At 38.6% G+C, this 15,352-nt stretch overlaps 1 protein-coding gene across 4 annotated transcripts in view; it reads right to left on the reverse strand.

The window, feature by feature from the left end:
• ZNF410 (zinc finger protein 410) overlaps positions 1-15,352 on the reverse strand; it is a 41,764-nt gene that overhangs the window by 14,332 nt on the left and 12,080 nt on the right. For all 4 annotated transcript variants that reach the window (XM_006046583.4, XM_006046582.4, XM_006046584.4 and 1 more), the window contains exons 2-7: positions 11,194-11,376; positions 9,859-9,994; positions 6,286-6,504; positions 4,884-5,075; positions 1,315-1,465; positions 651-832 (exon numbers count right to left, since the gene is read on the reverse strand). In XM_006046583.4, the coding sequence (XP_006046645.1) occupies positions 651-832; positions 1,315-1,465; positions 4,884-5,075; positions 6,286-6,504; positions 9,859-9,994; positions 11,194-11,226 (913 nt within the window). In that variant the 5' untranslated portion in view covers positions 11,227-11,376. The remainder of the gene's footprint in view (positions 1-650; positions 833-1,314; positions 1,466-4,883; positions 5,076-6,285; positions 6,505-9,858; positions 9,995-11,193; positions 11,377-15,352) is intronic.

Genomic DNA, 15,352 nt, shown 5'->3' on the forward strand with positions numbered 1-15,352 from the left:
GATAGCAAGAAAGTATCAAGAAAGTGGGAAGAATAGTTACACATCCTATGGTAGTAGTTTAAGTTCAATGATTAAGCTCTGGCAAGAGAGTTAGCACAGGTTGGTCAAGGGGTTTGGAAAATCACCCTTAAACTTTTAGATTAAGAAATCAGGGTATCTTTATTCTGCTCCTTTGATATTAACATGCTGTTTGCCCCAGAACAAGGCCCTTCTCCATTCTGTTTCTCAGGCTGTGAGGTTCTAACAAAAAAGTTAACTCAAAGTCAGGGATTAATCTTAGCTTTTGTATTTCCCATCACCTTACCCCAGTTAGTGCCTAAAATAGGATCTGTGTGGTTTGTGTAACTCAATAAATGTTAATGACCAAAATTAAAACTGTGTAATATTCAAGGATATCTGGAAAGACTCACTTCTGTCCAAATCTCATCAAATCATTATTAGAGAAGGCCTTATATCCCCTTTCTGTTTAAGGCTACTAGAGGCAGAAATCAAACTGTTCATTCTCACGAAGAGGTGCCCTGAGGCATCTGAAAAAAAGAAATTTTATCTTCAGAGTGCTAGCAACAACCCCAATCTTCATCTACTAAGGACAGCCAGCAAGCGCTGAGCCAAGCAGCAGACGGCCTGGGGAGAGCTGAGGTTGCACACACCTGTGTGGATGCGCAGGTGGTTCTTCAGGTTTCCAGCTGTAGTGAACTGCTTACCACAGTTGGACTCAGGGCACACAAAGGGCTTCTCCCCATTGTGGGTTCTCATGTGCACCTTCAGCCTCTGTAGTACATAGAAGCTTTTCCCACAACCTGCTGCAGGGCAGATAAAGGAGCGGTCGTTTCTGGAGGAAAAAAAATCAAGTAAGCAACAAAGCCTGAAAATGCTCTTTGCTAGACAGAGTAAGTCAAAGCTCCTATTGACTCTCAAAACAGATAGTAAATCCCAAATCTGGATGTATGAGAATCATTTTAAGTTTGTTAAAACTACAGATGCCCTATTTCTTGAAAATATTGATTTACAGGTTCAGAGTAGAGTTTAAGCTTATGTGTTATTAAGTTCTCCAAGAAATTATGTTTTATGATGAGATCTTGAGAACTCTTGCTCTAAGGCATTTAGGTGACAAATGTCTTATTAAATATTTGTCAAGAACAAGGTAAATGAGACAATGCAAACGTCTCTATTAAAGAACAAAAGACATCTTAACCACAAGTGAGCTGGAGCCCCTGTTTTCCTTTAATCTGTCAAGTGGGGGGATTTCTGTCAAGTTCCTTCAGAAACATCAACATTCCTGAGTTTCAAATATGGAATTTTGGGTTTGCTCACCGATGAGTTTTGAGGTGGTACTTAAAGTGAGCAGGCCACACAAATGTCCGGTCACAGCCTTCAACTGTACACTTGAGCTTCTTCTCCATTTGAGGAAGGGGCCCAGAATCTTTGGGTTGCCCATCACCAGAACCAAGGTGGACATTTTCTCCTATAACAGAGTCACATATTTGTAATCCAGGGAAGGATTCTGCTCAGATACTTTGGTTCAAACAATAAAACCACTGCTAGTGATCATTAATCACATATCTACCTTCACCTTCCCCAGCAATCTTTGTATGATCAATTAACAATAGAAAGTGATTGTGCTCTGCACCCCCATCCCCTTACTTACTCCACAGAACTACCAAATGCCATGAGACTAGGCCTCTTTAACAAACGTAAGAATTATCCAAAATGGTTAAAAAAAAAAAAAAGCTGCAATCAACCTATTGTGCATTACACACTGGTGAGGAAGCAGGTATGGCGACACCAGAAGTGGAGTCCTACAGAAGATCACCTGATGCTCTAGGTAATCAAAACCTGTATTTTAAGAAGGAGCAGTCAGTCTGGCTTAATCATGGACTTATGGTAGTTAATTTCTTTTGTAGACAACCAGTCTAAGATTTCTACCTCCTGAAGTCACTTTGGCTGTTTCTGTCACTCTAGAGAATAAGAATCACCTTCTCATTACCTGTACCACTCCTCCTCAGTTAAGAAATATTTAAGAATGCAAAAACTCAGTGCATTTTAAAATTTCTAATCATATTTTTAAAAGTTAGAGATAGTACCTGATCAAGTTTTTTGTTCAGTAGAATAAAAAGAAGCGAGGAGAGGAACATACACTGCAGTGACTTCCTTAAATTTAAATGAAATTAGTTAACTATATCTTTAAATTCCAGATTAGCAGGTGGTGCATCCTTTCTCTCATTTTCTTCAATACATAGATGGACATCAACAGAGAAAAACATTCACAACCACTTGTTGTCGTTGTTCAGTTGCTAAGTCATGTCCAACTCTTTGTGACTCCATGAACTACAGCATGCCAGGCTTCCCTCTCCTTTACTATCTCCCTGAGTTTGTTCAAACTCATGTCCATTGAGTCAGTGATGCCATCCAACCATCTCATCCTCTGTCGCCCCCTCCTCTTGTCCTCAATCTTTCCCGACATCAGGGTCTTTTCCAATGAGTTGGCTCTTTGCATTAGGTGGGCAAAGTACTGGAGCTTCAGCTTCAGCACCAGTCCTTCCAATGATTATTTAGGGTTGATTTCCTTTAGGATTGACTGGTTTGATTTCTTTGCTATCCAAGTGACTCTCGAGAGTCTTCTCCAGCATCACAGTTCAAAAGTATCAGTTCTTCAGTGCTCAGTCTTCTATATCATCCAACTTTCACATTCATGCATGACTACTAGAAAAACCATAGTTTTGACTATATGGACCTCTGTCAGGAAAGTGATGTCTCTGCTTTTTAATACACTGTCTAGATTTGTTATAACTTTCCTTTCAAGGAGCAAGCATCTTTTAATTTTGTGGCTGCAGTCACTGTCCGCATTGATTTTGGACATCATTAGAGAAATACATTCACAACCACTTAATTCTGTTATAAAAATATGGAGTTTATCTTTCCATTACAAATACCTTAGGAATAAGATTCATATTTCCATAGTTCCCCTGTCAAAACCCTGTCAAGAGTAGGATAATATGTTATACCTACCATACTTCCTGGAAACTGACAGTTGATCAAAGGCAGTATCTTTCCCATCTATTAATATTATTTTCTTCCCATCTTACATTTTCCTTGCTGTACTTCACCAAATGCTAACTGTAGAACTAATTGCTCCCAGGTTGGAGCAGAACCTAAGATGACTTTTGCTAGTTAATATTAACTTGTTTTTTTAAATACTGCCCCACAGTTTTTTTGTTTGCTTAATCAAAACATGGATAAATTTCAGACAGCACACAAGTGCATATACCATAAAGAAAATTTTCCAGTAACTCCAGAACTCCAGCTAATTAATTTCTAACAAAAGGTCTGTAAAAACCCATGCTAATGCAGAGATTTAAACCAGTGACAGTTAGGGCTTCGTGCAGTCAATTTTGCATAGATATAATCATAAAATAGGGGGAAAAATCCTTCAGAAAAGAGTGAGTTGCCTTGTATTTAAGTCATTAAAAAGTTTCCCAAAGAAGTATTCTCTAAATTACTTTGTTTTTGAAAACAAAGCACTGTTTGCAGAACTGTCTTATGACCTGGTTTTGCACACTACCCCAAACAAAAGAGCAAGAGAGACAAAGAAATTCAATACACCTTACATTGTACATATTGAAGAACACTGTAAACACTTCAAAGACTCTATAGTTATGTGGGTAAGGTCTTTGCATTTGGGATAAAATTTTCAGTGAAAGTAGTATGTATAGAGCAGGAATCAGTAAACTTCTTCTGTAAAGGGCCAGACAGAAGATATTATGGGCTTTGAGGCCATACGGTCTCTGTCACAGCTACTCAACTTTGCCATAGTAGCAGCCATAGACAATCTGTAACTAATGGGCATGCCTGTGTTCCAATAAAACTTTATTTATAAAACTTTATAAAACGGGTGGTTATCTGGCCCTTTGCTGACTCCTGATATACAGCACCACATACAAAATTAAAATATTTCTGTATTTCAATCTAGATGAAATTGATTGTATGTTTGTGGTAATGACAGTACGTATACCTCAACCATCTGTTGTATTACCTTAATTGTCACAGGTTAATGAGAAAATACAGAGGCAGATCTAATACAAACAATATTATGGCAAAGGTTTTGCAGTGTTTTAGGAGTGGCTTGTATAGAGCCATGGTCCTCAAGTTTTAACATGCATCGTAACTATAATGAGGGCTTACTAAAAACGTTTCTGATTCAGTAAGATGAGACCTGATAATGTGCATTTCTAAACCACTGGTGATGCAGATGACCTAGCGACCACACTTTGAAAATTACTAAATAGAGAAAAAGTGGCCCACAGTAAACAGTACAGGCACGCTGAACTCAAGAAAAACCACACTATACCCTATTTGGATATTCAGAGGTCTTTTGATGAATTGGCTCCACCCTCCTTGCCCTGCCTGCCCCCTAAAAGCAGCACTATGGTAGCTGATCACTGCTGAACTGCCATGAGCAACAATTTAGTTTCAGTGAAACACTGCCATCTGCCACACTGATTTAATATTAATTTCATTTTTATCTGTTTTATAGTTTTATGTCTATTGATAAAGCCATTTGATTTCATAATGGTGTAAAATCTCTAAGTATAAAGAACAGTACAAAACCAACTGAAGTTAACACCAAGATCTGTGAAAAAATTTTTTCCGTTAAAAAGGCTTCGGTAATATTATTTAAAGCTGACAACTGTTAGTTGATTCTGCATACGAACCTGTCATGACTGAGTTATTTTATAGAAAATAGGATACACAATTTACACATTTCTAGCCTTCTGTTCTCACCAATAAAGTAATCTGGATTATATGCAACTCAAAAGATAGCCATTTTCTTACCAAAATCTCTGAACAGAATACTGGAAAGGAAAATAACACAGAGGTCTCACCATTGCTGCTGGTTTTTGCATTCTTTGCCAGCTGTGCCCGAGTAGCAGCAATCAAACTGTCATGGGCCAACTCCTGAACCCGGAGGAACCAGGGAATGCTACTGTCTGTGCTCTCACTGGAGAGGAAATCATTCCCTGAATCCTCTGCCTCATCTTGTACAAATACCAAGTGTTCGGCTGAAGAGCCCAGACCTGGAAGAAACAAGAGAATATATGCAAGTTAACCATGAAGTAATCCCTTTGATTGACCCTGGCTCAGAAACCCTCCATGTCCTGAATCAGCTATTCCAGACTTTCACATCTCACCTCAAGCTTCTGTTCTCATCCAAGATTAGGTTATCAACTCTCTACTCCCAGCTGAGAGACCTAGTCTTTATCTCACCTCCTCCTGTTTCAGAAGCAAAGTATGTTTCCTAGCAACCCAGCTAACCCTTACCTCTAGGATCCAATCCTATCTTTTAGTTATCTCCTCTCCACCTTCAAACCCATTCCTCCTTAGTGGCCACCTTACAGCTTCCCTTTCAGCCTTTCAATCTGTCTAAGCTCAAGCCTCTCCCACATTTTTCTTTTTTATAGAAAATCTCAAGTATGACTCTAAATATCACCTTCTCACCTATTCCTTCAAAGTGATGTTTCTTGAAGTTTCTTAACTTCTAACTCGTGTATCTACTTTCTCACCTGCTGTCCACTCCCCACCTCTTTTAACTCTAGGCTCCATCTCTCCTACCTCAGTAACAACTACTCTTGCTAAGTTCACCAGACATACACTTCCCAGTCCTCATCTCACTGGCCCAATTTGTAGTATTTGGTATGATTTACAGAAGAAAAGATACTAAACGTGGCTTCCCCCACATCATTCTCATTCAGTTTTTTTGATCCCTCTCTACTGGTTCCTTCCCATTCTTCTATCACCCCCTTAAATTTTTTTTCAGGGGCCCAGATGTGCCCTTGTTTCTGTTTCAAAGAACTGTTTCAAAGAATTCATGCTCATTGTTTCATATACCTCCCAAATGCTGGTAAGCACTAAAAACTACTTATTTCACACCACACCTCTCTAGAACTCTGGATTCCTGTTTCTAACTCTCCTTCTAAGTGTTCCTCTGAAATCTCAACATCAACAGGCACAAATCGTTCTCCCCCCATCCTGTTTTTCTTGTGTGCACCATCTAGCTAAACATACCACTTAACTCCCTCGTACAAGAAAATGTTAAGTCATCTGAGAGTCTGCCTTTTTCCTCTATATGTTCAATTGATCACCAAACTACACCAATTCTCCAAAATAATAATAATAGCTTCTTTCCATTTTAAGTATGACTAAGTTAATTATTCCTCCCCACCCTCCTGCCCCGCCTCCACGTTTTTTCTTAAGCATGAGTAGAGGTCAGAAAAATATAAAGAATACCTGCTCTTGTTAGGTTAAGAAGAATAAAAGAAGTGCTATCACTTGGCTGTAGATCTTGCAACAAGCTAGGGGACTCTGGAGTGGACAAAAACTCTGGAGACTTCTGTACAGTCTGAGCCCTCGTCTCTTCTCCGTCTGGACCCACATTCACCTGAAGGCTTCTCAACACAGCCGAGGAAGGAACCTCCTTGGAGGAGTTCGTATGATTTGGAGTATCATCTAGTAAAGGGAAAATACCACAGCTTTATGTAGTAGCTATCTCCAAGGAGTTCACCATTTTGATACACAGTACCTAACACCCTTGTAACATCACTTAGAAACTAACACCCTTATAGGAGCAGATAGCATTTTCATTTTATGAATATAAAATCTGCCTCAGAAAAGAACAGAGTGTGAAAGGCAGCTAAAGCTCTAAAGGACATCAGTCAAAATGGGAGGGGCAGACTCCTCTGGTGGTTGGCAGTAACTAATAAAAAACCATCCACATTTGGACATTACAGACCTTTGTCCTTTTGAGGCAAAGTAAATATTAACTCAAGAATAGGATTTAAATTTTAAACTGTTTTTCTTGAGAAAAGATGCCACTCTAATTTTCATAACATGCATTTGAGAGGTCTGGTGAATTATTAAGGGAAAAATCACAGCCTGCAACACAATTGAAACTGTACAGAATCATCAACATGTTTCATGAGGGTTCTGGATTTATACCAGATGTAAAGAAATAATTCAGAAGACTTGCTTCTAGAGCTTTATTCTAGGGGAGGGGATGAATTTCCAAAGATTCTAATTGCAACATAATGCGGAATTACACTACTGTGCTAAAGCATCCAATGTTTTCAGGGGTTTCATTCATCTTCATAGAATGCAGGTTACATTTTTCTCTTTTTTGAAGGAGATAACCGTTAAGATTATAGGAATAAAGTAGAAGCCTAGGCACAACACTGCCATTCTAAAGCCTAATGAAGTTGCACAGCAAAGTAAATGAACTTAATGCCACTGAATTGGTTAAATGGTAAGTTTTATTCTATATATGTTTTACCACACACACACACAAAAAGCCTGTTCTTAAATACAGTTCATAGCAGCACTGTTTGTCATAATATGATGCTGGAAAATAGCTACATATTCATCAACAGTGGCATGAATCAGTAAGTTGTGATATACTCATAGAACAGTATACAGCAATGAAACCAAACAAACCACAGCTATACACAAGGATGAATCTCACAAATACAGAGTAAAAGAAGAAAGGTACAACAAGATACATTCATATGATTCCACTCATTTAAAGTCCACTTGACTATTAGCAAGGAAAGCATTATTTTTGGATGCAATGAATTCTTTATTTTCTGGAATGAGACTTGGGGGATTAAACTTAGAAACTGAAGTGAAGTGAAAGTCGATCAGTCATGTTCGACTCTTTGCGACCCGACGGACTATACAGTCCATGGGATTCTCTAGGCCAGCATACTGGAGTGGGTAGCCTTTCCCTTCTCCAGGACTTAGAAAACAAAGAATTAATTGTTAAAATATTGAGGACAGTGGTGACATATGGAAGAACAGAGGTTTTCTTTATGAAGGAGAAACCCATGGAAGGCCTGAAACCTGGCAATATTCTCCTTCTTGACTGGGCGGTGGGTATCTCCTTCCTTAATAACTCTTCAAAATGTATATCCATATAGTTTTGTGCTTTTCTGTGTCTAGCACATATACCAACTAAAAAATGTAGGTTATAAAAAAAAATATGTAGGTTATATATCCACACATATTTAGGAGGGAGGGGAATGAGGTTAGCGAGGTATGTACAGATATGTTTGTGTTTCTAATAATATGTTTCATGAGCTGGGAGGTGAGTACTTGGGTTTTCCTTTACTATTATCTATATCCGGCTGTCTAAAATATTTTAAATCAAAGTTAAAACTAAAAGAAGGTAATGTAGAAAAGAATACAGATGCTCTTCTTTCTGTTTTCACTTCATTATTGTTAAAAAATATTTATCCAATAAATTAAAATTAGGAGAGAAAATTTAGGGGGAAAATCCTAATGAAGATCAACACTTATTAGCACATGGAAATTTTCACATATTGAAAATCCACAAGGATTTGGAAAGACTACCAACACACCAGTAGAAAAATGGGAGTTGAGAGACGGAAGATGTGGGAAAGATAGGAGCTAGATAGAAACACTTTAAATCAACACTGGTTGAATATATCTGCCCTTAAGTCATTTCAAAAATCAGAGAGGAAAACAACAAAAATCAAAGAGAAAAGAACACCACTAGAGGATAGTAATCAAAAGATGTTATAACAAATAAGTTGTCACAATAGATGACACTTCCCTGATTTAACATTAATATTCCAAATTTTAAATATTTCAATTTCCAGAAAATAAAGAATTCATTGCATCCAAAAATAATACTTTCCTTGCTGGTAGTCAAGTGATGGGATCTCCTCCTCCTCATACAAAGCTAATCTCACTACCCATGCTCAGCATTCTACTACTTCCTCCTACCTCTCCTGGAGCCTTCTTACCAATCACCCGCTCTTTCTGTTCACAGCTTCTCTAATGGCCTCTTTCCCCTTAACACAAAACCACCCTCTGATATTTCAAATCTTAAAAAAATTTAACTCTTTAATCTACTCTATGTCCTTCTCTTTTTCCTTCCCATAGCAAGACAACCTTTAGAAAATATTCTTCCTCAACTAGACTCATCCTTGCAGTGCTATCTCAACCTGCTACAGCCTGGCTTTCCATTTCCTCTCCAAGGAACGTGTGCTGCCTAGGGCAATAATGACTTCACCGATCTATGGCACTGGTGGTGGTTTAGTCCAACTCTTTCAACTCCATGGACTGTAGCCTGCCAGGCTCCTCTGTCCATGTAATTCTCCAGGCAAGAATATTGGAGTGGGTTGCCATTTCCTTCTCCAGGGTATCTTCCAGACCCAGGAATTGAACCCGGGTCTTCTGCACTACAGGTAGATTCTTTAGCAACTGAGCTATGAGGGGAGCCCATCTCATTGGGATGGTCCCTGTATCACTAGCCTCTTAGAAGCATTTGTCAACTTGACCACTCCCTTGGGTTCCATGCCTGCACTTCATGCCAGTATTCCTCCTATTGCTCTAGCCTCTTTTTATTCCCTCCTTCACAGGCTCTCCTGCCTCACCCTGTACCTTGAATAGGTACCTTAAGTTCCATGCGGTTCTGCCTTGGCCTCCTTTTCTTCTCACTCTCACTCTATGGGTGTTCATATCTGTTCTTATGACTTAAACTATAGGTGCAGGGAGTTGACAGTCCAGTGGTTAGAACACCGTGCTCTCAATGCTGAGGACCCAGGTTCAACTCCTGGTTGGGGAACTAAGATACCACAGGCTGCACTGCACAGCCAAAAAATTAAACAAATAAATTACCAATGCGTCACGACTCCCGTGGTTGCCTTTCACCATGACTCCTCTAACTTTTACAGTTTCTACCAGTCAGTTATAAAGGCAGTTATCCCATTCCACCAGTACCACAGAGCAGGCTAAGTTCTTTTAAGTCTTGTTTAGCTTATCTTTGATGACACTAATTTTTACCTGGTAACATTAGCCGACTGCATTCTGAGGCTTCAGTCACTGGAAGTAGGGACAAGCAAGTTATGTCTTTAGCTTCTGATTCTACTAACCCCTGTCCCAGGGGGATGGACGTATTCTGAACAAACTGTACCAGGAGCTGAAGGGGAAGAGGGGGATGTGGAGACAACAAATAATACAGGTTCTCAGAAATATATCTAAACTTCTGAATTTACCAAAAGGAGACTATGTCTTGAATTAAGTCTTGACTGCTCACTACTATCTGCCTTATTCACAGAAAAACCAGATTAACTACAAAATATTATATTATTTTTACCAAATGTTCTGTTCTAGACAAAAATTGAATGATATGGAAAGTAATAACCTTTCACAAAACAGAGAAATGATAAAAATAATTATAATTATAAATGGTGGCTATTACAAATTCAACTGCAACAATGTGTATGATTATAATATACCTTATAAAGCACTTTTCTGTGTATTGGCTCTTTTAATCCTCACTGAACTCAGTAAAATCACATGTATTTCAAAGGTAAGAAATCAAGATAAAGACACTAAGTTACTAGTCCAAGGTCACACCACTAGTTAGGAGCAGTGTCAGTCTTCATACTTAGGTAACATGATTCCAAATTTAGCTATCTTTCTACTAAACAACACAAATATTCTAAAATTAGAATGAGAAAAATGAATAAAAATTATGTTTAAATCCCTTAATCACATTTAAAAAGAAAACTTATTAATATATGCAATTATATAATCAATATAATTATATTAATATATACAAAATTAATTAACATGGTTTGTGGTACTAAAGATTTACATATGTGTACATATATATGCCATATAAAAATAAATTTTGTCATTATATTATCTAATTGTATAATAATTTATACTTATTTAAAAAAAATATGACAGTGAAAGCCTCCCAGCCGTGTCCAACTCTTTGCGACCCCGTGGACTATACAGTCCATGGAATTCTCCACGCCAGAATACTGGAGTGGGTAGCCTTTCCCTTCTCCAGGGGATCTTCCCAACCCAGGGATCAAACCCAGGTCTTCCGCATTGCAGGCGGATTCTTTACCAGCTGAACCACAAGGGAAGCCCCAAAACTAACAAATATAAAAAGTCATAAAAGGTAAGAACTGAAGTTTTAAATTTTTGAGAAAGTAGTAATAGAAAAATAACAAACTAGTATTTACAACCAAACCATATGACCTACAAAACTTAAAATATTTACTACCTGGCCCATTACAGAAAAAGTTTGCTGACTCTTGAACTAAGAATAAACTCTCTAACACAGCCCACCAAAAGAAAAAGAAACCAGTTGTCTGGGCTCACCTCTGGTTTGGATTCTAACTCATCTGATAACATTGATTCAGCTTCCAAATTCTGTAGCTGTTCAGGGGACAGGTTAAAATTTTAATTCAGAGTCAATGACACCTTCTTGTTGTGCTCATATTCCTCTAGGAAGTGCTATGCTTTTCCTGTAAGATGCTGTGCTGGCTGGGTAATCAATGTCGTCTAAAAAAGGAAAAACGAGAGAGAGACTTCAGAGCAGCAGGAAAATGTAGTTAAAAAAACAAAGCCACTTCTTTGTATATTCCCAAATCACAACAGCAAGTAAAGAATTCAGCCCCAAACACTTGTATTAAAATAGAACAAGCCCAACATGTATCAAAACCCATAAAAAGTCATACTTCGATGTAGAATTTCTACTAAGAATCTATTCTAAGAACACAGAGAACAGACTTGTGGTTGCCAAGGGGGAAGTAGGTAGGGGAGAAATGGATTGGGATTAGCAGATGCAAACGATTATATATAGAATGGATAAAGAACAAGGTCCTACTGTATAGCACAAAACTATATTCAATATCCCATAATAAACCACAATGGAAAAGAATATGAACACATGTGTACATATACATATATACACACGAGTCATTACGCTGTACAGCAGAAACACAACACTGTAAATCAACTATACTTCAATAAAATAAATTTTAAAATAAAAAATAAGCAAAGGTTTTAAATATGGAAAAAGCTATATGCCCAAGGAATTTCACCTTATCATTTGTGATATTAAATAACACTATAAGCAACATATAAATACATATATATATTCATTTAAGTAATGGCTGACTACGGTATGACACTGTCACTTAAAAATAGTTATGAAAACAAAGCAACAACAAAAAATGTTAATGACATTAAATTACAAAAACAAAATACAAAACAATACATTCGCTGTCATTAAAACCAGTTACGACATGCACAGGAAAAAGTACACAGGAAAAAGTAAGGAAATTCACATAGCCGTGACAGTCGCTGTACTGGATGGGTGTGGTAGCCTGGTGTAACATTTTTCTTAATTTCTCAATTTTGTATAAAAGATAAGTTATACGGTCAAAATTTGAACAGCCTTTCCCAAAAAAACAGAACTCTTGGGACCCTCATGAAGCTGTTTCCCCCACTTAAATTCTTACTTTCTTCATGACTATCTTCAGTGTTGTGTTTGGATTTCTTTTTCGTTTTTTGTGTGTATTTAGCTATTATGGATTTCTGGTGTGTGATTACCATGAGGTTTGTTTTTGTTTTGTTTTTGTTTCATTTTGCTTTTTGGCTGTGCTGGGTCTTTGCTGCAGTGTGCAACCTCTTCGCTGCAGCACACAGCCTTCGCTAGTTGTAGCACGTGGCTTAGCTGTGTCATGGCTTGTGGGATCGTAGTTCTTGGACCAGTGATCAAACCTGCATCCTCAACCACCTGACCACCAACAAAGTCCCTACCATGAGGTTCTGGTATAGTAGTCTCTCTCTCTCTCTGTCTCTCTCTCTACACACACACACACACACACACACACACACACACACGATTGCTTTAAGTTGTTGATATCTTAATTCCAAATGCATTTTAGATATCCTGCATTTTTACTCTCCTCCTCTCACAATTACTGGTTTTGATATCATATTTTACATCTAATTGTTTTGTGTGTCCCATAACTGCTTATTGTAGATACAGATGATTTCATTACTTTTTTAACTTCCCTACCTAGTTTGTGTGTGGATGATTTCCTACCATTACTGGATGCTTGCCTTTACCAGTAAGCTTGTGTATTTCGTAATTTTCTTTTTTCTAGTTGTGGCCCTTTCTTTTCCACCTAGAGAAGTTTCTTTAGCGTTTGGTGTAAACTGGTTTGGTGGTGATGAATCACTTTAGCTTTTGCTCGCCTATAAAGTTTGATTTCTCCATCAAATCTGAACAAGAACCTTGCTGGGTAGAGGATTCTTGTTTGCAATTTCTTCCTTTTATTCACTCCCTTCTGGCCAGCAGAGTTTCTACTGAAAAATCAGCTGATAACATTGTGGGAGTTCCTTTGTATGTTATTTGTTGCTTAGCCCTTGTTGCTTTTAATATTTTGTTTATCTTTACTTTTTGTCATTTTGATTACTATGTGTCTTGGCATCTTCCTCCTTAGGTTAATCCTGTATGAGACTCTTTGCACTTCCTGGACTTGGGTGACTGCTTCCTTTCCCCTGTTAGGAAGTTTTCAGCTATTATCTCTTCAGATATTTTCTCAGGCCCTTTCTCTCTTTTCCTTCTGGGACCCCTGTAATGGGAATGTTAGTGTGTCAGATGTTGTCCCAAAGGTCTCTTAAAACTAACCTCATTTTTTTTTCATTCTTTTTTTCTGTTCTGCAGCAGTGATTTCCACCACTCTTTCTTCCAGCTCCCTGATCTATCCCGCCTCATTTATTCTGCTACAGATCTCCTTCTAGTGTATTTTTCATTTCAGTTATTGTCTTCTACAACTCTGTCTGGCTGGTCTTCATATTTTCTAACTCTGTTAAAAACTTCTTGTGACTTCTCACTCTGTGCATCCATCTTTCCCTGAGGTCTTGCATTACCTTTACAGTCATCACTCTACACTTTCTTAGGTAGACTGCTTCCTTTCTCCACTTCACTTAGTTGATGCTTGGGGGTTTCATCTTGTTCCTCTGTCTGGAACATAATTTTTGCCACCTCATTTTGTCTAAATTTCTGTTTGAATTTTTGTGTATGTGGTAGGTTAGTTATGTTTCTCAGCCTTGGAGAAGTGGCCCTCTGCAAGGGATGTCCTCTGTGTCCCAGCAGTACACTCTCCTCTTGTCACCCAAGGGTCCCAGAGCAGGTTCTGATAACTATGTGCGGAACTCAGTTCCACAGACTGCGGGGTTGTAGTTTTCTTGCTTCTGGTGTCTACCTGGTGGGCAGGGCTGAGTCAAGGGGCAAGGTGGCTGTGGGATCAGGAAGTCTTTAGGCAGCCTATCCGCTAATAGTGGGGCTGTGTTCCTGCCCTGTTGCTTGGCCTGAGGCATCCCAGGACTATAGGCTGTTGGGTGGGGCCAGGTCTTAGTGGTAATGACTCAAGCAAGATGTCAGCTGCCAGCAAGAGTTCACACAGATGAATACGCCCCAATATCTCTGCCAACAGTGTTGACGTCCTCAGGGTCAGCCACAGTCACTGCCCGCTTCCCAAAGAGACCCTCCAAGACCAACAGGTAGGTCTGGTCCAGGTTCCTAAGAAGTCACTGCTTCTGCCCTAGGTTCTGGTGCATGTGAGACCTTATATGCACCCTCCAAGAGTGGAGTCTCTGTTTCCCTCAGTCCTGTGGAGCTCCAGAAATGAAAAGCCAAATGCTCCAGGTGCTCCCCCTTCAGATGCCAGATCCCCAGGATGGGTAGCCTAACTTGGAGCTCAGAACTCTTACTCCTGTGGGAGAACTTCTGCAATGTAATTATTCTCCAGTTTGTGGGCTGCCGTCCTGGGGAGTACGGGATTTGATTATATCAAGAGTGTGCCTCTCCTATCGTCTTGTGGCTTCTTCCTTGTCTTTGGATGTAAAGTATCTTTTTGGCAGGTTCCAGTCTTTTTCACTGATGATTGTTCAGCAGTGAGTTGTGATTTTGGTGTGTTCATGAGACAGGGTGAACTCAAGGTCCTTCTATCGTGCCATCTTACCTCCCATCCTCTAAATTCTTACTTTCTTACAACTTTTCTTTCAGGATTTTGGTAATTAAGTCTGCTTTATTTTGTACAATTTTTGCTAAAATTGGGGAGCACTATTATATACAAAGTAAGCATACAGGATAAAATATATCAAGGTTGGGAGTTTTCAATACATACCAAGGTAGAATGGAAAGTCAGAACAAGAAAGACTTACTCTACAAAAAAAAGGCATTTAGAAGTACGTGAATAAATGTTTATTGCCCTCTTGGTTCAATCCTCTCCCATTGCTGGCTTCCAGAAATCCTCATTTTCATCATTAAAAAAACTTGTAAAATGTAAATGAAAAGGCTTGCTTTAAGTTTACCACATAAAATTAAGTGTCGTAAATCCGACTTTTCCCTTTACATGTTTTTCTCACTTGAACACTATAACTGCTCAATGTAGTTTACCAATCTCTCTTTTCACAGAAGAAGGAACCAAGGTTTAGTACAATTATTTGTCCAAATTATTAA

The sequence above is a fragment of the Bubalus bubalis genome, chromosome 11 (genome assembly GCF_019923935.1).
Source record: "Bubalus bubalis isolate 160015118507 breed Murrah chromosome 11, NDDB_SH_1, whole genome shotgun sequence".
Classification (NCBI taxonomy): domain Eukaryota; kingdom Metazoa; phylum Chordata; class Mammalia; order Artiodactyla; family Bovidae; genus Bubalus; species Bubalus bubalis.